The sequence below is a fragment of the Pleurodeles waltl genome, chromosome 1_1 (genome assembly GCF_031143425.1).
Source record: "Pleurodeles waltl isolate 20211129_DDA chromosome 1_1, aPleWal1.hap1.20221129, whole genome shotgun sequence".
Taxonomy (NCBI): Eukaryota; Metazoa; Chordata; class Amphibia; order Caudata; family Salamandridae; genus Pleurodeles; species Pleurodeles waltl.
In genome coordinates this window covers 711,107,337-711,132,999 of record NC_090436.1, presented here as the reverse complement: position 1 = coordinate 711,132,999, position 25,663 = coordinate 711,107,337, and the positions used below count along the sequence as shown (strand labels likewise).

Genomic DNA, 25,663 nt, shown 5'->3' with positions numbered 1-25,663 from the left:
TGTCCTCAGTTCGTCTGCTCTGGTATTCAGATAATGCTTTAGGTGGCTCCCAGAACATATTCTGCTGGTACAGTCACCTCCAGAGACTTAAGGCCTCCTAGTACAGGATCCAGAAACCCACTTCACCCTGACTGTTGCAGTAGCACATGACAGGCATGTTGCCATTGAGGAGCTCCACCTGCATCTCTTTCATGGATGGAAGGAAGTTGTTTGGGGCCAAGCAGATCTCTCACAACTTAACAGACTGACCCAAAGCTGGCTTTCCGCAAGAGACCAGACACCTGATGTCCAACTTCCCTAGGTGGCCCTCACGCCCCAACTAAACTGTGATTCATCTATCACAACTGTGAAGTCTGATGGGAAATAGAGAGTGGCCTACCAAAGGTCATGTGGATGCTTCTCTGCCACCTCATAAGACCCTGATCAGTCTTCTGAAATATTTGGAAGAGTCAGAGAGAGATAGCCACGATGCTGAGCTCTCAGAAACCACTACACGTCATCTATTCTTTCAGATGCGGAGTATGCTTGAGGCTAGGAGCCCCAGTATCCTTCCCAAGACCCAGGATTGATGCTTTGAACTCCCGTTTCCAGGACAGCCTTAAATAAGGAAATCCTCTGCATGGGAAATGAGGGGGGGTGGGGGGGTGAAAGGGTGGAGGGGGAAGAATCTCTGGCTTGTTGGTGTAAATATGCCAGGACCTTGGCTCTCGTCCCCCAGTGGCCCATGAGTGACTGCGGCAAGCCCACCTGGAGTAGCTCATTGTAAAAGTACTGAAACACATGTATTGTCGACCTCCGAACATAAGCAGCAACTACCTGCCATCTCTGACGAAAACCTCTGGAGGGGGACATAGAACACTTGAATTGGTCCCACCTCAATGTTTACAGCAGAGAATGCCTTTGGGACTGGAGGACAGGATTAGGAATATACGCCCAGGGACCACATCCAGTCTCCTGGGTCTGGAGCAGAAAGAATCGGAGACAGGATGAGCATTTTAAGTTTGCTTTTCCTTAAAACAATTACTCAGTGGATGCACTATGCAATCTAGCACAGGCCTGAGGCCTGAGGCCTTTGTCTTTCTGTACAAGGAAGTAGCGGGACTACCACTCCTCCCTCTGAAACTGGCACCTACTCAATGGCACCCTTGGCCATTAGAAACGTGACTTCTAACAACATGGTCAGCTGAGAGTCATGCTCAGGGGACCAAAATAAAATACATTAAGTGGGAGGAAAGGAAAGGCAGGGCATAACCCATTTGAACGATTTACAAGACCCATATGCCTAATGTGTTGGATCTCCAGCTAGGGAGAAAATAATCCTATCTCCCACCAGCTGAGTGTGGGCCTCTGAGGGAAAGTTAAAGCAGCTTGGCAGTTGCTACACCTCAAAGCAGGAGAAGAGGAGAGGTATTCTAGCTTGTGCAGACAGCCTTGGCAACTACCATATCTTCTGTCCCAAAAAGGACAAAGTCTTCTCGAGCTGCACGGGTTCAGAGGGCTGGCTCAGTCTGTAAGCTAGTCTCCTTGGAATTATCGTGTAATTTTCTGCACTGTTGGTGCAACTGCTTGGTTGGAGACAAGAGTCCCACGGATCGACTGGTATTAAATCGTTCGAGTGCCAAATTAGCCTTTTCTTCAAACAATCTGAAGCCAAAGAGCTTCTCCATCAAGGACACTTAGACATCTGAAAAACGACCTGACCTCATTCAGGTGTCTTCTAAGCACAGCACTGGTACCAATAGACCTATCAACACAAGTCAATTGTGTCCAAGCCAGCACACAAGACATACTTTGATGAATTCTGACCATCATGTATTGTGTGCACCAGCGAGGCTCTGAGGTCTCCGGGGCCGGCTGGCAATCTCTCACTGGCCATGTCAATTAAAATATGGTACTGATGCTCAAAGGGCACACTGCGTTCAAGGATAGTAAGGCTATACAAGCCAAACAGAACTTTCTCTTTTCAAAAGTATCAAAACTTTTGACTCTAGCCAAATAGTTGGTTGGTAAGGAATTAGGAATTACTTAATTTGTAAAGGCCTGTACCACCAGAATTTCAGCTTCAAGATGCCTTATCAGAAAATGAAGAACACTAGAGGGAGGTCTATGCCACCTACCTACAGATTAACTGACATGAAGGCCTGAGCACCGTTTAGATCAGGTAGCCACAAGACTGACTGTGAGAGCCTTGTTGAATGACAATGGTGGAACAGAGGAGGAGGAACCTGGGTGTATTATCTCAGACCATATTTACCTTAGTTTCAACAGCAGGAAACAGTAAATCTTGCATACTACTACTAAAGTAGAATTTCCATTGGTGGCAAATCCAGCTTAATCTAGAAGATTTATCAAACTTACTGCCATTTTGTAAATCCATATATAGCATGTCATTAGTATAGTGTGAGGTAAGCAGGTTGCCCACCTCCTCATCGGTGCCATAGGGAACATTATGCATACCCTAAACTATGGCAGAGTCGGATTTGAACAAAGCCTGTGATTCAACTGGGTGTCATCTTGTCAAAGGACGTTGACTTGGAGCGGGAAATGAAGGTTCAGGGTCGGAGACCAGCTTCAGAGTCTAGTTCAAGCCTTTGCCTGCAGTCTCAGTAATGCCATTGAAAAGACTAGCACGGACTCAGGATGAATGATCAAGACCACAACACTACCTCCCTCGCAGATAACCTCAACAACCTCAGACTCAAACAACTGGTCACCGCACCCACCCACTCAGCAGGACACACGCTGGATGCAATCTTCACCTCAAGACAACACATAGCCTACACCCACACCACCGAACTCCTCTGGACAGACCACCGCTGGGTCTACTTCTTCACCAAACCCCCCACACACTACCATCAACACACCACACCCTACCGCATGTGGGACAAGATCCCCACAGAACGCCTTAACTCCCAACTGGCCCCCAAACCCCCCCCCCCCCAACACCAACGCAGGAGCACACAACCTCTCCAAATGGATCACTACCTGTGCAGACACACTAGCACCCCTCAGAAAACACATCACCACCGCAACATCAAGAACGCCCCATGGTTCACCCCTGAACTCCAAGACTCCAAGCGCAAATGCCGCCAAGCTGAGAAAATATGGAGACTAGAACCCTCTTCAACCAACTTCTCCAACCTCAAAACCAACATTCGCACCCATCACCAACTCATACGCACCGCCAAAAGAGATCACTACAAGACACGCCTTGACAACTCCCAAAACAGATAACTCTTCACCATCATCAACGAACTTGCCAAACCCAAAGCCAGCAACATAGAGCCCCCACACACACAGCCCCTATGTGACGCCCTTTCCAACCACTTTCTCCACAAAATCCTGAACATCCACAACAGCTTCATATCACACACTCACACACACATACCCCTCTCTCACCCAACTCAACCCCCACTCAAGATCCCCCACCACACTATCCACATGGACCCCTACCACACACTAATAAACCGAAAAAAACATGAACTCCATCCACTCCGGTTCCCCCTCCGACCCCTGTCCACACCGCATCTACAACAAAGCTAGCCCTACCATCGCCCCCATACTCTACAACATAATCAACTCCTCTTTCGACTCCGCCACCTACCCAGACTCCTGGAAGCATGTGGAAATTACCGCTCTCCTAAAAATTTTTTTTAAAAAAGCCGACCCGGAGATCCTCTCCAACTACCGCCCCATCTCCCTTCTCCGGTTCCCCGCCATGGCTGCAGAGAAATTGGTCAACACTCACCTATCCCACTTCCTCGAAGCAACCAACACCCTTGACCCCTCACAATCTGGGTTCCGCAAGAACCACAGCACAGAAACCGCCCTCATCGCATGCACTGACGACATCAGGCCCAAAGTCGACAAAGGCAAGACCGTCGCACTCATCCTCCTAGACCTCTCCGCAGCTTTTGACACCGTCTGCCAGCACACATTGCACACGCCTCCACAACATAGGAATCCGCCACAAAGCCCTAGACTGGCTCTCTTCCTTCCTCACCGACCCAACCCAGAGAGTCCACCTCCCGCCCTTCCACTCCAACACTACCAAGATCACCTGCGGAGTCCCCCAAGGGTCCTCCCTCAGCCCCACACTCTTCAACATCTACATGATCCCCCTAGCCAACATTCTCCGAGCACATGGAATCACCATCCTCTCATATGCAGATGACACCCAACTCATCCTCTCCCTTACCAGCAACCCCACCACCGCCAAAACCAACTTACACACCGCTCTCCTAGACATCGCAACCTGGATGACCACTAACCATAAACAAAACCGAAGTCATCATCTTCGGCCCCAACAAAACCACATGGGACGACTCCTGGTGGCCCACAGCCCTAGGCCACGCACCCATCCCCGCAACCTCAGCATCATCCTCGACCCCTCCCTCTCCATGACACAGCAAATCAATGCTCTAACCTCCTCCTGCTTCCACACACTCCGCACCCTGAAAAAGTCCTTCAAATGGACCCACCCCAGAAACCAGAAAGAAAGTCACCCACACACATCAGCAGCAGACTGGACTACGGCAACGCCCTCTACGCCGGCACCACACTCAAACGCAAACGCCAAAGAATCCAGAACACAGCCGCGCGCCTCGTCCTTGGTTTCCCCCGACACGAACGAATCTCACCACACCTCAAATCCCTACACTGGCTCCCCATATACAAGAGAATCACATTCAAGATCCTCATCCACGCACACAAATCCCTCCACAACACCAGCCCAACCTACCTCAATGAAAGAGTAAACTTCCACACTCCCACACGCAACCTCCGATCAGCCGACCTCGCCCTAGCCACAGTCCCCCGCATCCAGCACACCACCACAGGAGGCAGGTCCTTCTCCTACCTTGCCCCCAAAACCTGGAACGCCCTCCCCATCGACCTTCGCAAAACCAAAGACCTACTGGTCTTCAGAAAGAACCTCAAGACTTGGCTCTTCGACCAGTGACCCACCCTGCCCCCCTCTCCAAGTCCCCCCCACCGCCTTTAGACCCTCATAGGGTGAGTAGCACGCTCTACAAATTTCTTTGATTGATGCCCTGGGTTCAAGTCCTGCTTAGATTTCTTGTGCTTATGGTTAGTTTTAAACTTTGTCTTACCTGAAATTGTTGCACAGAACTTAGCATGGGACTGAGATTACTAGCAGCTCTGCAAGTTGGAGCAGGACTTGTCTTTCACGTGTGACCTCTTCTTTTGTTTGGTGATCTGCTTTCACCTCCTGCTCTGAATCGCCACTAGATGCATAAAAGTACATTTACCACACAACTTTGATTTGTGACTGGAACCCACACACCAGAGACACATGATGTGTGGGTCTGTGACCAACATCTGCTTCCTGCAGGCGCTGCATGGCTAGAATCATGTTTTTGTGGGAGAAATTGTCCCTGGTAAAAGGGAATTTTGGAGTTATTGGAAATCCAACAACATTGGGGGCACAGTTCTATTTACATTGAAAGGCACAGAAAGAAACTGATGTGGGTGTGCAGGGGTGAGGCTTATATATGTCACTTAAAGGGAGTTAGTCACTATGAACCCATATGGTGTCACCAATGAGTACAAAAGCATTGTGTAAAAATGCTCCAATACAGTCTGGTACATAAGGATGTTCTAAAGACGAGGAATTGATTGTCAGAAGTATTTATCACTATGAGAGTAAAATCAGTGCCTTCATGTCAACGTATTACAGAGGAAGAGAAGCCAAAATGTACCTACCAAATTATTAATGCGTGCTACAAAAAAAGTAAAAGACTGTATTTTAAAGTAGAAAGAGACTGCGTGTCAAGAACTTATACATAAAATTGAGTTTATGCACCCAGCTACCAGAAAATCCTATTAATTAAAACAAAAAGGCACTATTAAATGCTATTATTCTTGGCTCGACTGGCATTAAATGCAATCTCATTCCTGGATAAAATTGAACTGGTAGATAAAAATGTAAATAATGACTTTATATCTGCTAAACAGATAAGCTTAAAAATGACTGTCGTTACTTGTGCAATAATGAAAAGGATTTTTTTTTAAAGTATATTTAATATGTATAGGACAATTTCAAAAAGGTTTATTATTAGCCTTAACCACCCACATCCGAGAATGTTTACATCTGAAATCAAAGGTAAAGTAAGAAATATGTAGCAAACTCCAACACATAGAAACACAACAAAATAACTCAGTAACAGAAAAATAAATATAAATAATCAATTTATTCTGATATTTGGTAACTTTTATCCCAAAAAATGCATTGACAATATTGTGTCCAAATATCAATTAACAATGGTTTACTTGAAATCTTCGAAGCAACTGTAACTTATTAACTGGCGCAAAAATGATTAGAACTCTGTATAAGGTGTGAATGTAATTTAAGACTACAGCACGCTTGGAATAGGTAACAATTAACTCTTTGAACAATAAGACATGGGAGGCTTGAAATTGTAGACTTGGCGTATAGTTAATGAAGTATTTGCATTTTTACAGGTGAAAATCATTCTATATTACAGGCTAGTCACAAGCTACTCTCCATATAAATGTATGCATATTTAGTTTGGATATATTTTCTACAAGTTTGCAAACCTCTATTTACACACGTACACACATCTCATTCGGTTCCTGTGTTACAGTTCAATGGGTCCCTCAATGGGCAAAATGTAAGGAACAAGTACCGGTGTAATTCTTTGAAGGTAGCAGCACTAAGTTTGTCTCACACACCACCCATGTTAACATTGTATTTGATTATTTGGAATCCGTTCTCTCTGAATACAAGATCACTGTGGTGTGTCGAAGGATCCTTCACTTGTTATTTCATACATGTTCATTGTAGAAATACCTAAATTTCTATACCGGTGAACATTTTTTTGCTGTATCCCTCAGTCACCTGTAACAGAACCATACTCAGTTGTGCTTCACTGACCACTTTCATGGGATTTACATTCAAATGTGTGGATGCTGGAAGCAGCAAAACCAGCCTTATCACATCTGGTGAATAAAATACAACTCAAGACACACTTATGATGCAATCAACATTTTTCGATCTTCCAAAAAGGAAAAAAAAACATCTTGCAACAGAATGGTAAGCTTAACATTAGATTTGATCAAATTTATAGTTTCTTAGGTATCCTTATAACGTGAAACACTTTAAACTCTTCCTACAACATACATGAATAATAGAAGAACATGAAACATTTGAGGTTTTCCTCCATTTACAATGAAACACAAAGAAGCATTTACAATACAATAAGGCTGTTTCATGTAGTGGCCTTGCACAGGATTTGTAGATGTCTTTAAAAAAGAAACGAACCGTTGTTAGATAAAACGTAATTGACAATTGGCAGTTACATTTAGAGACTGGAAATATGAATGAAGTGCACAAATTCCAAATGGCCCAACCTGAGTAAGTATTTGATACAATTTATCAACTGCACTGATATTGCAAACAAAACCTGTCACATACGAAATGTATTCAAAACAAACAACATGTGAATGGACTGTGACTGATGTACATGAAAGTCCGACAGGCATTTAAAGGCATATTCTGTTGCACTGCAGCCCACAAGGTGGCAGTTACCTTTGCCAATTCCTATTACCATGCTTTTTATTGACTTTCGCTGATGAATTCAAACTTTATGAAGATGGTTCAAGCTCTTTCAGGAAAAAAAAATATATATATCTCATTCAGGGATGCTGCATATATTATCGCTGAGCCAGCAGAGCAGATGTCCACCAATGAGTAGACAAAACTGGAGTATTGTTTCTTATTTATAAAAGATTCCTACAGAACATGTTGAAGGGTTGTAGACACTGCTCCAATGTGCAAAATAAGTACCATTAAATTATACAAAACTAAAAGTTCAAACACTTGGATAAATTATTCTTTTATTGAAATAGCTGACCTGTCCCAATGTTTAGTTTAGCTGTTTTTAGTTAACAACTTTCAAAAACATAACATGAAAAACAGAATGAAACACATCAGAAAAAGTAGCTTAATGGAAGACGGAAAAGCAGCATTTTGTTTTATCTTAACATGGAAGATACTAGAAACTAAGTAAACTAATCTAACGTCTAAGAAGGCAGTTTTATTATTCTATACAAGTTTTATAAAATAAGGTGTATGAATGAAATTTGGTTAATTTCAGAAGGCACCTCAAGGTTAAAAGGCTTTTATAAATCTATAATTCTTTCACTGGTCAAAAATAAAACACAATTATTGCTGCTATTCAAGTAGCAAAGAATAACTAGTTTTTTGCACTTCAGTTACTACAAGAAATCTCCAACATGAAGCCAATATTTTGCTTGCAAAGAAACAATTGTAAAACTGAAGATTTCAAAACCTCAGGAATCTAGCGACTTTTCCTTGTGTGCTTGAAGTCCGTTGAAGAGTGTAAGAAAAGTCACTGCTGTCCGGCGAAGCAAGTGTTTTGTAGCGGCTCTGTTCTGCTTTTGCCACTGAAGTACCATCTTATCAGGGGCTTTCGGATGCACGTTGCATTTACGAGTAGAAGGTAAGCACGCTTTGATGATTTCCGCGGACAAGAAGAATGGGTGGGAGGTCTCTAGAAAGAGCATCTATCCAGGCCATATACAGTGCACTTGACACTGCTCCTTTTCGTGCAACTGGTAAACTCCTAGAATAAAACAATAAAAAATAAAATAAGTAAGTGAATACGTTAAGGAACACAGCTTTTTTTTTTTTATAACTAAATAAACAATAACAAGGCAGCGGTGGCTGCATATGTCAAGGGGGGGAGGGTATCTAAAAGGTGTTACTGGAATAAACAACAGGCTCAGTCTATATTTACAGACTGCAGCGACTTCCTCAACTTACTTAAATAAAAGTAAACTTAAATGGATAAAAATATATGTGCTAAAAATCACAAGTACAATGCATGAACCTGCACTATTTTTAGACTAAATATGCATGCAAAAACAGTATATTTATTAGTCGAAAGGGATAAATGAAAATATTCTTCCAACTGAATATTGAAATCAAGTCATGGGTGTAGAGTGGAATGTGAATTGGTCAATCATATCCATACTAGGCGATAAGCTAATTTACCTTGAGAATTTATGGCACATAGGGAATAACAAGTATCGTAATAAACATAACAAAAATTTTAAATGGGAAATCTGTCACTATTATTAAACAATTTTTGCTACTAAGGTCCTACTTTTAGAACTACTTCCAGCTCAATAAGATCTTTGTGATCTAGCCAGAAAAGTGACTATATATTTGAAGTGGAGAAATTCATGGATGCCGTTGATTTAGGCAATGTGAAAAATACTATCCAAAAGAAAACCCAGCATTGCAAATGCTGACATAACGTTGTTTGAGAAGTGAAAATACTTGGATTCTTGATCCCCAAAGAAATATACATTGCTGAAGAACGTTGACTAGGGCTACAACTGAATGTGCTCGAAATCAAACATTAACATGAACAAGACCGGACCCAAGGGAAAATTGCAGGTTAGTATCTATTATCAGCTTATGGAGGTTGTTCAACAAGATGCGCTGTTTCCCAATCACAACAGTGCTTGAGGTAGCAAAATATATAATTATTTCAAGCACAAAAAGTAAGCATTGACTAAGGGAGTCTGAAAATTGGCAGCTACACAATGTTTCACATGTATGTCTAAGAAGAGATCAGAGATAGTGAAGAAAATCTGGGGTCTGTACATTGATTATTACAAACCACAGGGTTATTGTACATAAAGGTGTCGGAGACCTCCAAATCACTAAATGGGCTAAAGATTGTTCGATAAAGAGGCAGCAATGCAGATAACCACAAGACAAAGGCCAACAAAGATTGTAAACAGTAAGTTTAAAATAGGGATGTACTTTTCACATGCATGTTAGTGACTGTAGGTACATCATACTCCCTTGTAAGGAATAAGATTGTTGGCCCAGTTTGTTAAAATGGAAATTAAATGTGTTAAAAAGTAGTTGAATGGAGAAACAGCTATGAGGAAGCAGGGCATCACAAAAAGTACTAAAACCTCATGTTAGTTCTCAGAGGAGAAGAAAGCGCTGCACCTATAGCAAAGACACAACCAGGAGAAACCTGTAAATGCAGTTGAGACCTGGGTAAGTTATAGTATTTAACAACATCTCACCGGGTAAGAATAGAAAAAATTGAATTATAGTAACTTAATGACAAGAAAAGGAAAAGCATACAGCACCAAGAATTGCAAATGCAATCCTATTTTAAGAAGCATAAACAGGATTTAAAAAGTAGCAGCAATATTATTTGAGGACTGTGTTGCGTGCAGTGAACACATTGTGCCAGTAAAGCAACAAGAAACGGCGCAAGTGAAACACGTGGATATGAAGAAGAGAGATGGCGTATGGAAATTATTCAGTAAATATTTCTATATTAATATTTGTTGATTCTTAACGAGATCATGTCAAATAATTATCTGTAAATTTGCTGGTGTTGGTCGATGGCGTTTTGCCCTTCATAAGTTAAAGTCATCATCAGGTCTCTTCTTCACATCCACGTGTTTCACGTGCGTCGTTTGTCCTTTCACAAGCACAATGCATTTATTATGCATGTAACAGGCCTCAAATTGTGTCAATGTTGCTTGATAACTATTTATGCTTCTTTAAACACAACTGCATTTACAATTCTCATGTTTTTCTTTTCCTTCCAATTAAGTTATTATAATTCATTTTTTTCTATTGTTACCCAGTGACACATTGTTGTTCAATGCACCTACAGCAAAGGGCAAGTTAAGGACTTTTAATAAACTTTAGTAAGATCAAACAAACTAATCAACTCCTGATCCTTTTTTAATGTCCTGAAATTCAGTCAAGCAATTTTTTAAGGAAAAAAATTAAGAGTCAAATGAGGTAAAAAACAAATAACAGTTGGGATCAGGTCTCAGAAAGATGTTTGCGTTTATATCTTTTGCACAGTTCAACATCTGCATTGGTTAGACACTTAGGGGGTTATCCACAAAGGTAAAACTTACACTTTGTGAAAGATTTTTTTTTTTTTTGCTATTCACAGACTGCAGTTTTACGTAGTACCTTTACAATTGCAGAGATTGCCCGATCTTTTTATGTGTGGAGTTCTCCACAGTTGTAAAGATACTACACGTAAAACTATACTCTTAGATTGTGAATAGCAAACAAATAGTGAACTTACACCAAAAGCATAAGTTTACATTTGCGACTAAGGCTTTTATTAAGTTCAGTTTACTTGTGGTAACTCAGGTTTTCTGCAGATCTGTCAAGAGGGTTTGGAGGGGTCAAACTTAAGGGGATGGGTTAAAAAGAGCTTTGATTTGTCTCTTGTTTTTGGGGAGGAAGAATTAAACTTTAGATATTCCTTCTTTAGCAAGGCATTAGGAAATGGCCTGTGTCTAGCGACTGCTCAATGTTGCTAAAGCATATGTATAAGGTTTAGGCGAGGAGTTGGGGGCCCAGTGCCAGGAAGATGCAGTGGTCAAAGGCGGTGCACAGCTGCTTGGGTGCAGCAGGGGCTGGGTACAGGCCTTCCGCACAGCAATAAGACACAGCATTTTACATATGTCAGCTGACATATTACTTATTAATGGCGGTTACATCTACCTTGCAGTGCCACTGCCTCGCAAGAACAAGGATCGCAATTACGCTCACAATGTACTTCAACACTCTCTCATAGTCCTATCAGAGGTCCATGGAAGGTCCATAACTGGCTCATGTAACAGGAGTAATAGTCAGTCCAATTATGAACTCCTGACAGAAAATATAAAAACCTAAATGCATTATGTGTTCCTCTGATGACTGTACATTTTGGAATGTCCATGCTCTGATATACAAGGTCACCCACTTTTAAGCGTGTAAAAGAATTCTTCAACATCAGAGGGTCATAACGTTGATTTGAGTTTTCCAGTTGCTAGACATTTCATGGACTGTCAAGAAAGTAAGTGAGATGCTGATTTTTTTGGAATTGAAAGGATAAAGAAAGTGAAGAGTAGGGGATTGCAAGAAGATAAGCATGATAGAATTGTGATATGTTTTGGAATGAAACAGCAGAAATCTATTAAGATTAAATATGAATGAGCAATTTCATATTATTGGTTAAACGGAGACTTCAAATAGATGTTATAACGGAATATTATATTAGTTTCTATAGTTTGACTCAAAATAGGAAAATGACATTTAAATTATGTTATATGCGCAGACTGTAAACCATTGATCCTTGGGCATGATGCATATTGTGCAATGTGGAAGCCCACTCTGATATCATGAATGTCAGACACCATTAGGAATTAAAATGTTTGTGACATTCTAATAATTTGTTGGACGTTATTTATCATTTCGCAGTGTGCCATACTTGAGATGTTTAAGCTACATCCTACTTGTAATCTTTTTGTGCACATATTATTATATCGTGGTATTGGTAATGTGTCTTTCCATATAGCACAAAGTTTGTCATTTAACCAAAATTATGTTACAATTTATGGTGTATTAATTATTCCTCCATATTGGGGGTGGGGGTTATGATTATTAGGTGTGTTATGAATTTCCATGATGTAGGATTGATGAACCTTTGTATGATGGATTTTTGGTGTTGTGGACACAGGAGTACGGTTTCCATATGCAGGAAATGTGTATTTTTGTCTAAGAGCATTAGTACAAGGTTGCCGTGAGAAAAGTTCCATGCAGAGATGAAACATTTCAAGACACTTAGTATACGTACTCTTGCTGCAAACCTGATAAAAGATTTATTTTATGATTTTGCCTAATTCCATATATAAATTTAGCCTTGAAACTGTGACCCATGTCCATCATTCACATTGAGAACCTCAGCCTTATTTCATTACATTTTCGCAAAATGGTTAGAGACTGGTCCCATCAGAGAGCACCAAAGTCCATATAGGGACTACACCACTCCTGGTCTGAGGCATTGCTGTGCACAGGGTAAGTCAAGGTGATGCAGATTTGCATGCAACAGTGTCAAAGGAATTTGTATATATTCACTGAAAAAAAGATTAAAGTGACATTCTAGGTTAGGTATGGTAATATTTAACTTTACGTTAGAAAGCCCTTGGAATTCAATGAAATGAGATTTAAGTGAAATTACATTTAGGTGAAAATGTCAGTCAATTTTTAAAACTTGAAAAATCACTGCAATTCACCAGTTCTAGTTTACTAAGAACAATAAATTGCCTTTCTGCCACGCAGTGCTTATGACATATTAGATCACTCATGACAGTTCAATGACATTATCGATGACATCATCCAATTAATGTGACGTTTTAGTATATGTTTACCATATTGGAAAGGATTCAGGCAAGGTAACCCTAGACAATTTTTATATCCTCTTCTGTTAATGAGCGTTCGCTTTTCCAGCAAGCTTGGCCGCCTAATGTGTCTAAGGTGTGTGAAGGGAGTGAGCGCTCAGTGAACGGTTGGGTGGAGGTGACATTTGTCAACTCGTGACGTATTGTTTGCCCACAGGAGGTCTCCTATCTGCAAAAGTTTTGCTACAGGGTTAAGGTTTTACATAGTAGTTGCTTAGTGTCATAGGGGGCCTCGAGTGTCCGGAGTAGATAAATTCTCTCATGTGCAGTCAAGAACACACTGGTGGACAAGCACCTGGTGCACAGCCTTTACTCATGTGCACAACTTCTCATGCTGAGCGCACTCCCTCCAAATTGTTCAGTATAGGGTGAGGGCAGTGAGAAGTAAGGCTTTCACCACCCAAGGTGCCTTCCGTGTCTAAGAGGAGTGGGGTCCCTGCAGACTGGTTCTGCACAAGGCTAAGACTCTTCACAGTAGGTACTTTCATACCAATGTATAGAGCATAGCCCATGAGAGGTCCGTTATCCATGAAGGTTGTGTGTAGTAGGGTTCAGGCTACCTAATGGGTCTTGGGTCTCTGGAGGGAGTGAGTTCTCCATGAAGCGTTGTCCACAGGGCGAAAACCATGTGTGCAAGGAGTTGTCCACTCATGCGCTTTTTTTCTGCATTACTGTGGGACTGGCATTTTTTTAAAATTTTTATTATTGGTGTCAGAGGGAGACCCTCCCTTCCCAAGTCCCTCACCGCAACAAATCAGGTCAGGGCATGGTAGGCATACTACTACTACTTTTTTTTTTTTTTTTTTTTTTTAAGTTCAGTACACTGCAGCACAACATTTCTCCCTATGTTGCAGCCAGCCAATCAGATTTCTTGGTCCAACAGGACTGCTCCAGTCCTGCGATACTAAGACAGCCAGCAGGAAAGAAAGCCCTCTCAGTCACTATGTTTTTAATTTTCAGACCCAAATGACCAACTGTCCCAGTATCTCTATTTTTTCATCTTAATTTCTCTAAAACAGCTGAAAATATTTACACCAAATTGTAAAAAGCATGCTTTTTTGAGTAAAGACCTAGCTTTGTGCCAAATTCGCTGTATTTCTGTTCAGCCCTGTTTTTTTCATGTAGCGCTGTCTAAAACTAAATGGGAAAACTTGTTTTGAAACCCTCCCTTCTTGGACCCCATTTGATGGATCACCCTGAAACTCTCCAGAAAGGAGCAAAGTTAATCACAAATTCATCATATGTTCTAAATATTGGCCTGAAAAATATCAAACTTTAAAATATTTTTACTAGATAAGTAAAGTTCAATTCCTTCACAGCATTCTAATTAGGACTAGATTAGATTCCAGCTTAAACTGGAATGTTCTCATTACTGAAAGAAGATGTCATATGCAGAATCCAAGAATGGTCTTTGATTTTGCCTCAGTTTATACTTGGCCTGAGATCTCTCCTGCTGATGTTCAATGTGGCCAAAAGTACAACGTATGTGACTTACAGAGCAGGAATGTAGCATTATGACAGTATAAATGGCTTGGAGAGATGAAAAAATTATTTCTATGACGCCTTTTATGTATACCTCAATCCGTACTATCATTTATTATGCAAAAAGAGTTGGCCATGTAGTATAGGGAGAACCACATAAAAGTAGCACCCATACTATTTTGCATGTCTGTTAGGTTCAACCCATGTGCAGCCCTAAATTTGGAAGCAGTGCTTGAATGTCCATCAATGAAACACAGGAGAGGGAACGGATCATTAAATATATTAAAGATTTTAGTCAGGGCCCTCTTACTAAGCCAGAAAAAACAATGATGTCTAAAAAAAGTTTTTAAAACCTGAAATTGGTTGAAAGAGATGACCATGAATTATAGAAAAGAATTACAAGAGCACATCTGGCCCTGCAAACTGTACGTGTGATGGAGCCATACCTGACTGGGTCATTAACACTTATAAAAGCACAGCTTACTGGTCAGATCCAGATTCCCTATTATAAATTACCTGTTATATTCGACAACACAGACAATTCAGCACTCTCTGGAGTTTTGTGGGAGTGAGTTATTTTTCACCATTAATGGCACTACATTCCATTTTTTGTCTGCTTTGTTAGGTTTCCACTGGTGACGTACTGTTTCAGTATTAAAATTCAAGTCAAATAGCATCTGAGACCCTGCATTTCATTTTATAGCACGGATAACTGCCTTACAAATCTGTGACAATGTTTTGTTGAATCAGCTGTATAAAAACAGTCCTATGCTCAGAACTGTAGGGATTCTTATAGGAGGTCAAGCTTTTGATGAAATGTGTCTTGGGTAGAACCTTTATTATTTAATATGTTTTTAAATGTGATGGCAATGTATATTATTTTAGTCAAAATGATGAGATGATCTTTGGGGGGGGGGGTTTGACTTATTTTGCTTTGTCCAGAAATGGGGTTGATTACTTTTGCTTTGTCTAGAAATTCACTCTGACATAAAATTATCTAGTTCCCCTTTCCAATCACAAGCATCAAGTGTGAATTGGATCAACAAACTTCACCCAAGAAAAAGTTGTGTAGAGTATTCCAGATGTCACCCCTTTCAAACCTGCTCTTCAACAACTTCAAGTGGCTTTGCAACTACCCGGTACTATCTGAACCTCCAGAATAATCGTGGAAATATTTCCACCTGCAGGGATCTTGCATTTTTCATAACTAGTTTCCACTGCCTGACAGAAGTCATAGACCCTAAATTAAAAGAAGATCACAAGATCTGTGTCCCGGGTAGTGGGCCAAAACCTTTAAGAATGATCTTTCTGCTAATTTCTTTTTTTTATATTAACTCCCACACCATCCTCTCCCACTACAGCATTTTCCATTGGTAGTCTCTAAAGCCAGCTGCTCCACCAAGTTGATAATGCAAACAGACGTTTCAAAAATAGAAGATTATATTAGAAAATCACGTTTCTTAATGAGTGCTCCATATAAATAAATCAACATGACTCTTCCATTTAAAATGGTCATGAAAGATGAGTGCCCAGTGTTAACCTTCAGAAGGAAAATTTGGGAAAATGTGATAACCATTACATTGCCAAGAAAACTTAAATAGAATAAAATTACTGGGTGATTTCTGGGATTTTTCTTTATATTATGGGCCATAAATGCCCAAAGAAACGGTTCGGTGTAACTTTCCCTTGAAGCAGTTGAGGCAGCTTCAGGACAGAATCAATCATATCTCACAATATCCGAAGACTTCTAAGCACGTAAGGCATGGGAAGAATACAAAGATGGCCTACAGAGACAGGCCTTCGGCTCTCAATCACAACGGTCAAAACTAAGTCCTAAACAATGAAGCAATTGCACTAAATTATCTAATATAATCATTTGGTACTGCTATGTTAAGGAAACAAAATAATCAAAGCATCCTGAATGGAAATATTTTAAACTGGCAAATTTAGAAGTTGTCCAGCATTAGATCATTCACAAAAATATACAGCTAGTAGTGACTCTTTAGAGGATGAAAATATAACCAACAGTTTTCTTTCAATATATCTATGTACATCTGTGAAACACGGATCAGGTCAACGGAAATGTAGATTTAGTTTTCAATAAATACGTACACATACACAGTACAAGTGTCTAAATACAAACAGCTCTGCAAGAAATTTGTCAACTCACATGACTATAATATTGGCGGTACTTGAATGCTCCTTTAGAAGTTCATTTAATCTGATTTGACGGTTGGTCTGCAAAAGAAAGACAAATAACTTTATAAGAATTCTTTAAGGGTAATATGGTCTAAACAATGCATCTCAGGAAAAACAGTGACAGATATCATGTGCCACTTGGCTAAGACTGCTAGGAAACAATACTGTCCACAAGGGCAACTATTCCATCAATGTAACAAAAACTAAAGAAGCTCTAAGTGGCAAATATTTAAGTATCTGTCTTTTCTCTGTGTACAGATATTGGAGTTATAACCTTTATTTCAGCACATTTGGCCATAAAATCACATACCATTTTAAAAACAATAATACAGCTTCCATTACATTAAGATGAAATAAAAACAGTGAGCATATATAAAACAATCACAGTCTAAAAACACATTATGTAAAGAGAAGATTGCCATTCATCTTAATTCCCTACAAAGGGCACACATTCCTATCATGGTTGCCAGAATGTTTACGCATATAATAGTGCTACTCTTAAGGCCTCTTAAGCACCCACTAAACCAAAGGTAAAAAAAATTATAAAATTAGAGACCCTTTCAGCCAACATGGAAATAAGAAACCGTACCTAGTCTTCTTGGGTCATCAATGCCAGCTCATTTCCTCATGCCCATGCCTAGTACTCAAAAGTGCAGTGCTGCCTTTTTGCTACATTTGTGCTAAACAAATACCATACACATGTATGTACATACATAGGAAGAAGAGAGGTAACTAGAGAAAGATATTTGGAACAAACATTACTTTCAAGTTACAACAATCTGCAATTTGAGTCACAGAGTGGGTGGATGGTAAATGTGAAATGTTGGGCTTATCAATCACAGCATCTTATCAAAAGTAACTTATGTTGCTAAATGATAATCCAACAGATTCCACATATACTGAATAACGTCCTCAGAAGCAAATGGTAGATGTATTTATGTAACAGTATTTATATAGTATGAATTTAGTTAGGAAGCAATGTTGAGCTGCACATTACAAGGGAAGGTTCAAGACGATCTTTGATTATGTACATCAAGTGGGGGATTACACAAATGCATTTCACACATTACCTTTTTAGGCACTCTGAGATTAAGTGATTTGCCCAGAATCACATAATGCTCAGCCTGGTTCGGAGGCAGTGATTTGAACCTAAGTCACCAGGTTCCAAGGTTAGCAGCTCTAACCACAAGGCCACATCTCTCTTCTGCGTTCAGTATAAGTGTAAATGGCTAATTACCACACAAAATACTGAAATACAGAGCAACCTAAAACAGCTTAATTTCAAGCATTCAAAATCTATCATTTACTAAACAAATTATTGTAGCAGGGTAAATATCTCTTGGCAGATATCAGTTGGTGGTAACTCTGGGTAGGACAAACATCAGTTCTATTCCTAGAGGAGCACAATTGGATAGCTTCTATGGAAATCCTGAAACTCCTTGTTAGCTAATGTGTGGTATTGTCAAGGAGTCTCAAAAAGGATCAGCAACACTGTCAGCACACTAAAATATAAAAGAAAAAACAATTGGTGAAGACAGCCGTCACTGAAACTACCTGCTATGGACTTTGCTTTGCCTTGCCTTGCCTAGAATGGCTTTCCACCAACAATGCAGTAAGTTCAGACTGACCTAGCTTTAGCCCTCCTTGGCTTACATTTGAGCTTGCAGGACACTACCCCCTCTCATGGGGTCCTCCTCGTCCCAGTCCTAACCTATGAGGGTTTGACTCTCCACACAACAGGAGTAGCAATGAAGTCCTTGTTCTGTTACTACCTTTTTATTTAATGACTCCTAACCCTCTGCCTCCTCCTGTTTTGCTTTCTGTAGGCACAGGTGAGTAGACTCGTAGTCTTTCATGTTATGCTTTAAGTTTAACAGTGTATTTTCCAAGTTGCTTTTCTGTACCTTTAATGTGTCTCCTTACAACTTGCTGTGTTGTCCATGTCAGTGCTAACTCAGTACTGCTGTTGTGTGTGGCAGCATATTTTGGTTTTCGGATTCAGACGTGCTCCTGGTTCATGTGCTGAGCTGTGGCAGGGAGCTGCGGTCGCGTCCTGGGTACAGAAAATCAAGGGGCCAGCATAATGACTTCCTGGGTCCTGGTACGTGTCTGTTGGCGCGCTTCACCAGGATCTGATGTTTAATTACTGGGCAACCCGTTCACATAAGAGATAAGGTTTCCTAAAACAGGAAGCATAGGTGCTGCAGTAGTGCATCCTTGTACTTATTTGCTGTTTATTGGCAATATGGCTAAACGTATGGAAAAGTGGAAGCATTCCAACACCCCTGAGAAGGAGGGCTCTGAGGAACTCTTCAAGGGGTGATTTGCAGTCATAAATTAAAAAGGCTGTTGAAGGAGAAATACTTATTTGCCTAACAAACGGTTGGATGATGAAGCAGAGGACCAGAAGGACTGTAGGGGAAACTATATACAGTCTACGCAAATTAAGGAGGTCTTATATGGGATAAGGGGTAAGCTGGAGTTTCCAACACTGACTGGAAATTATTTTTTGGCGCAATGTAATACTTCTCCTTCTGACTGCTCGCCCTTCCATGACGTCATTCAGAATATGCTGCATAAAGAGTGGAGGGGTATTGATGAAGCAACTATTCCTCGCTTTCTCCACCAGCAGTATTTGTTGGAGGAGTTTGAAGACCAGTTACCACAGCCCCCTAAGATTAATACTATTCTGGCATCTCCTCTTCCTCTTTGGCCTCTGAGGATGAAGTCCTCTATGACCAGGCAGATAAAAAGGTGGAATCTGCTTTGAAGGGTATTTATGCTGCTTCTAACTATGAGAACCCTGGAGACTATGCAGCATATGCCATGCAGGCTCTCCTAAAGGATTTTGATGCATTGACTGCCTCCCGGCTCAGGAGGATCCCACTGACCTGTTTGCCAGCACAGGTATTTATTTTAGTTTTTTTTACCTCTGCAGCCGGTGCTTCCATCTCTGGCAGGTGGTCATTATGGTTGAAATCTTAAAAAGGATATTTAGCTAGGGTCTGCTTTTCTTCCAGATGAAAGGGCCCTTTCTCTCCAGATGGCAGTGACAGGCTTGTTGACTCATTCACAATGTTCTGCAGGATGCTGGTTTAGAGTGCAAGGACCGCTGGCGTCTTCCACTGCTGTTGTCCTGTGGTCAAGGTTTCATTTGAAACCATTTGTGAATCACATCCTGAGGCACTGGGATCCCAGCTCCAGGAACTATGTGATCGTGATTCCCCTCTCAGATTAGGTTTCTCATGAGCTGTCCTGGTGGGTGATCAGGGACAATCTGTTGAGAGGGGTCCTGTTTCAGCTCCCTCCATGCAAGGGGCACACAGTGCAGTTCCCTCAATCAGGGTGCATCCCAGATTTGTGCATGGCTGAGGTGAATGTTCTAGATCTGAGGGCGGTGTACATCCAAAGGGACAAATGAAGTTCTGGGCAGACAGTCTCAGCAGGAACTTCAGTCCTCAGTGATGTATCACTTGGCTTGGCCCCTTTCCTTTGAGTGTGCCATCGGTTCAAGGTTCCTTGGCTAGATCTGGGAAATGCTCAATGCCATCACTTTTGCACAGAGCTTCAGTCTCCTCTGGCCCAGGAAGTAGATGTTCTGTCAATCCTATGGCCAAAAGGGTTGCTGTATGCATTTCCTCAAATTCTTCTCCTGACCAAGGTGCTGCAGAAAGTCAGGAGTGAACAGGATCATGTTATACTCATTGCACCTGATCAGCCCCGCTGTTACTGGTTTCCCCTCCTACTGTCTCTGGCCAGTGGTTGGGTTTTTGGTCTTCCTCGCAGCAACTCTCCCTTTCAGTTTCCTCTGCTGTCACAAAGATGGCCTCTCGGTTGTGTCTGACGGCTTGGCTATTGAACGGGTAAGGTTTGGATCAGCTGAGTTATTAATTTCAAGATGCTGTATAGATTCAGTCATCTTGGAAGCAGACTACACTGAAATGTTATAAGCAGCATTGGGGGGTCTTTCTCTGCATGGTGTTATCACCCGGTCTGAGGATCCGGTGTGTACCAATCCCTTTAAGATTCTGGACGTTTTGTGAGATAGATGTCTGAAAGAGTTAACCCCTAGCACTCTTTCTGCTCAGTGGGCTGCTATTCGGGCTTGTCACGCCGTTCCTGACTTCTCTACCTTGGTGTTGAGGTTACTTAGGAGTTTCAGGTTACAGTAGCCACTGGTCAGACAGATGGTTCCTTCTTGGGACTTATCCATTGTTTCGCAGGGTATCCCGTTTGAGCCTTTGGAAGAGGCAGAGTTGGTCTTGTTGTCGGCTAAAGTGGTTTTCCTGGTGGCTATAACCTCAGCCAGACATTTGGGGGAAATGGGGCACATTTTCCCAGGTGGTTCTTAGTTTGGGGTCTAAGCTTGACCCTAAGGTTTCTTCCTCTTTTCATTTTGCACAAGAAGTTGTTCTGCATGTTTTTCCTGATTTTTCCATCTTCTCTTCCTTCTTCCCCGGATGCCAGGAGGGATCATCTGAAATATTCGGACCATACAAAATCTTTTACTTTTCTCAATCTTTGTTTGTGGTATATGGTTCTGTTTCTAAGGGGTTTCCATCCAGAATCTTAGTGAGTGGGTTAGGCAGGCTACTGCCCATGCCTATGCTGCTCTTGGGGAGTCTCTCCCTGAGGATGCCCAGGGGCGGTCAGCCAGGGCAGTATCCACTTCTTGGGCAGCGGATAGGGACATATCCCTCTAGGAAATTTGCAGGAGGGCACGACTACGTTCCTTACTCACTACCGTCTGTCTGAAGAACAATTTGGTTCTGCAGTTTTGTCTGCTGCTGCTGCTGCTAAGTGATTATGCTTTGGCTCAAAGGTTTTTGCGCACTGCTTTTTAGTGCAACCTGGTTTTCCTTGGGCTTGGTTACTTCCTCATAGGTTAGGGCTGGGATGAGGAGGACCTCATGAGGGGTTTATGCTTAAGGTAGTTACTGGTAATCTTCATAACCCTGATTAGGGTTCCCCTTCACCCCATTCCTCTTTCCTCTCTCTCCCTGCCTCTTGCACTTTGTCTAGGACGGCTTGGTAACATAAATGAGAAGGCAGGGGGAGGAGTTGTTAAATAAAAAAATAAAACAGAAGAAGCACTTCAGTGCTACTCCTGTCGTGTGGAGGGTCAAACCGTTATAGGTTAGGATTGGGACGAGGAGGACCCCTAATTGGGGTAATAAAGATAACCAGTAAGTAATGGAGACATTCACCCTAATCTACACTAAGGCAATACAAATATTGACTGTCTCCACCACCACTGCAGCAAATTAAGAAAAGGGCTCCAAAAATACTAAATATGGGATGGGAAATGTGACTGGAAATCATGCTTTGAGGCATGGAGGAATCTAGTTTCGCCACATTTTAAAAGTCTGCCCGCAATGAACAACTAATTTAAGGAGTTCTATATTGACTTTTAGCACCACATAATTATTAGGTCATTTTAGGATAGACCAATGTGCTACAAATTACAAACAATTAGAATAAACAGATAAGTGGTCTTCCATGACATATAGCTCGAGAATCATTAAAGTAATGGGCAAAAATAAACTATTGTTTTTTCAGGGTTAACCTGAAAAGATTGCCTTTAATGTACTGGAAAGACATATGGGAAGGCATGGTTTTCAATTAACTGGAAGCATGTCCAGAAACCAGCTGTCTTCCCCTTGATTTTGAGCTTGAACTGTGATGAATCTGGATACAAAGGACAAAGAATTCCTGCTTCTGAGCCCTCTTTAGCCATGCAACCAAGTGAGAAGATTGAGCAGATAAAGCTTGTTCAGAAGAATTGCTTTCCAATCCAAGCAAGCCAATTTGAATTATACTCTTGCTTCTATTGTCAGCTAACGTATCCTCCTACTGGGGGGCTAAAATATGATCCAACTTTCTTGATGGAGACAACACCCTGGCACTGGTGTGCAGTGCGGTTTTAGGCAGATAGTGCAGCATGCCCATCAAGGATGACCTTGCCAGAGTGCAAGTGGAAGGAGGTGTTGATCCTGACCTGCTCCCTTATATAGGTTAAGTGCAGCTTGGTTGCATGTGGTGTCAGGTCGAGAATTTAGTCACTGATCTTTTTGCCTTCCAATTAACAGGATAGTGTAACAAATCATAAAAAGTGTGAATATATTCTTTGTTTGGATGGACTTTTGTCAACACCTTAGGAACAAAGATGTAAGGTGTCCTCATGACTAGCATATCTAAATACAATAATGTGTACAATTCACAGGAGAATAGTACCTACCTCAAGGTTGCACTTACATTAGGCAGACGTGAATAATAAAAAGGCTTTCTTTCCAGGAGAAAAGCCTCTTGTCCCAGCAAGCGACAGGATTGAAGAACCTAGTCCAGTCAGATGTTAAGCTTTATTAGGGGTGGAAAAGGATTGCTAATAAAATTTCTGCGGGTAATAGTGATGGCAAGAGAAAATGCGGTTTTAATCACGTGGCTGGAGATAGGCAAGACATAATACCCCAAGCAGGTTTATATTTTTAATTAATGACGTCCCAGTAACAGAAATGTAGTTATTTTGGGCTTTTTGCTTTGTATGATGGAAGACGCCCAAGATATCTAGGTTTTCAAAGGACAGAGCAATGTGGGAAAGCAACAGCGGCTTACCAAAACAGACATTCAAATTCAGTGATGGTATGGAAAGGTGTAGACTCTCACACTTTTACCTGGCAGAAGAGTACTCCTCTGGGTTAAGCAGATGTGTTACTTTAGCTAAGATGCAGATGTCTCAATCAGACCTGGTGGGCTACAGCAGGACTACCTGGAAGCGGAGATCAACTGGGAACTGGTGCACAGCCTCATCTTGCTTGCATCTCAATTTCACAAGAGCCACAAAGCTGTTGATAAAATGAGCACCCAGGAGCTGGTGGAGGACAAATATCTAAGAATTTCCCACTTACAGGATGGAGATAACAGTGAAGGCAGTGGGCTCGCTGAGTATTAAGGACCATGTTGTGGCACATCAGCAGGAACAAGCACTGGTCGATGGTTCAGTCAAAGGATCACAATTTGCAAAAAAGGTAAGGGAAATTAAAGCCTCCTTCTCCACCCCCCCATATCTGCCCTCCGACTCCTTACAAAGCATTATATAGATGAGGATCATATTGTATTCCATACACACCACACTACCGAAAGGAAATCTTTTACAGAGAAAGTGACTTCGAATAACTTGATAGAGATATTGATCAAATTCATCTTGAGGCCCTGATGGTGAGCCATGCAGTGAGCTCCCTCCCAAATCCCTCACATAACTGATGTGTTGGTCATGACAATTTATGGCCCTGGGACAAAAGGGGCACCCCACAAGAAGATTTGGTGCAAGGGATACCTTATACCTGTCATGTTTATGTGGACCTGTTAAGGGCACTTGTGTAGCTTAACATGTGGGATGCTCCAGTGCAAGATGCCTACATTTACAGAAGTCTTTGGTAACCACCACACTGGCAATTAATATGTCTCCCAGAAAGATACCATGGGGCAGAATCTTTTACTGATAGCTATTTTCCCACTGTGAGGAAGAGGTATATCCTGTGAATCTTGAGTATGGGTTTCGAAAGCGTGCTTCTTGAACGCAGCCAGTGATTGAAGGTGGCTTACAGACAACAGCCAGTCAGTAACCTGGCCTTCTACAGCATGAAGAAACTGTCCGAGACCACAAAGTTCCAAAGCTTAACTGCGCCCTCTATCCTTTTTCCTCACAAGATTTAGTAGTATGTCCGCCCTCTTTTCAAGGGCAGCACTGATTCTATTGTCTCAAGAGAACGCTACATGCCAGAGAAGTAAGCTCTAGCTTGCTGTAATGTCACTGGCATTAGTCAAAGCAAGAAACAGCCAGATGGTAACGTTTAATTTCACATCTCTTAAAAAGAAATTCATTCTTATCCATGTAGAAAAGTGCAACCTTGCCATTCAGAGAAGGCATGACCACACTAGACTGAGCAACGGAAAACAGCCATTACAACACAGTCATTACCACGCATGACCGTCACCACAAAGCCGTTACCACTCATATGCCTTTAGGACGCTTATGCTTTACTACAAATAAACATTTACCACAAATTTCATTCTAAAGGCATGAATGGTAAAGGCATATGTATGGTAAAGGTTTTAAAGGTTAAGTATTTTTTTTATTTTGTAATGGCATGAATGGTAAAGATATATGCATGGTAAAGGTTTTATGGATAAGTACAGGTAATGAGTGTTTTAGGTGTATAAACACACACATATACATATACATATATATATATATATATATATATATATATATATATATATATATATATCTTTTTTAGGAATTGGGGTACAGGTTTTTGAGTGGTAAGGGCATTTTTAGCGGTTAGGATAGGTATGAGTTTGTGCGTAGTAAGGGTATTTTTAGGTTTTAGGGTGGGTATGGGTTTTTGGTAAGGACATTTTTAGGGTGGGAAGAGTTTTTGGGTGGCATGCGGCCCCACGCATATACATTATAAGCCCCGGTGAGGTGGAGGTCCCCGGGCAGCTGGAGGGGGCCAGAAGGCCCCCCCTGAATTTCTAAAGAAACGCCCCCAGGACCTGGCTTACCCAGGGGCTTCATGATAACGAAGTGCAGCAGTCTTTTTTTTTTTTTTTTTTTTTTTTTTAAACGGCAGATCTGTTGCAGATTGAACCGTAAAATAAAAAAAATGATCTTTAGCCCTGGGGGGGTCCC

General features: G+C 41.4%; 1 protein-coding gene across 1 annotated transcript in view; it reads right to left on the bottom strand.

The window, feature by feature from the left end:
• Positions 1-6,193: 6,193 nt before the first annotated feature.
• SLC12A2 (solute carrier family 12 member 2) overlaps positions 6,194-25,663 on the bottom strand; it is a 409,553-nt gene continuing 390,083 nt past the window's right edge. The window contains exons 26-27 of the mRNA XM_069227287.1: positions 16,943-17,010; positions 6,194-8,627 (exon numbers count right to left, since the gene is read on the bottom strand). Coding sequence (XP_069083388.1) covers positions 8,492-8,627; positions 16,943-17,010 — 204 coding nt within the window. The 3' untranslated portion in view covers positions 6,194-8,491. The remainder of the gene's footprint in view (positions 8,628-16,942; positions 17,011-25,663) is intronic.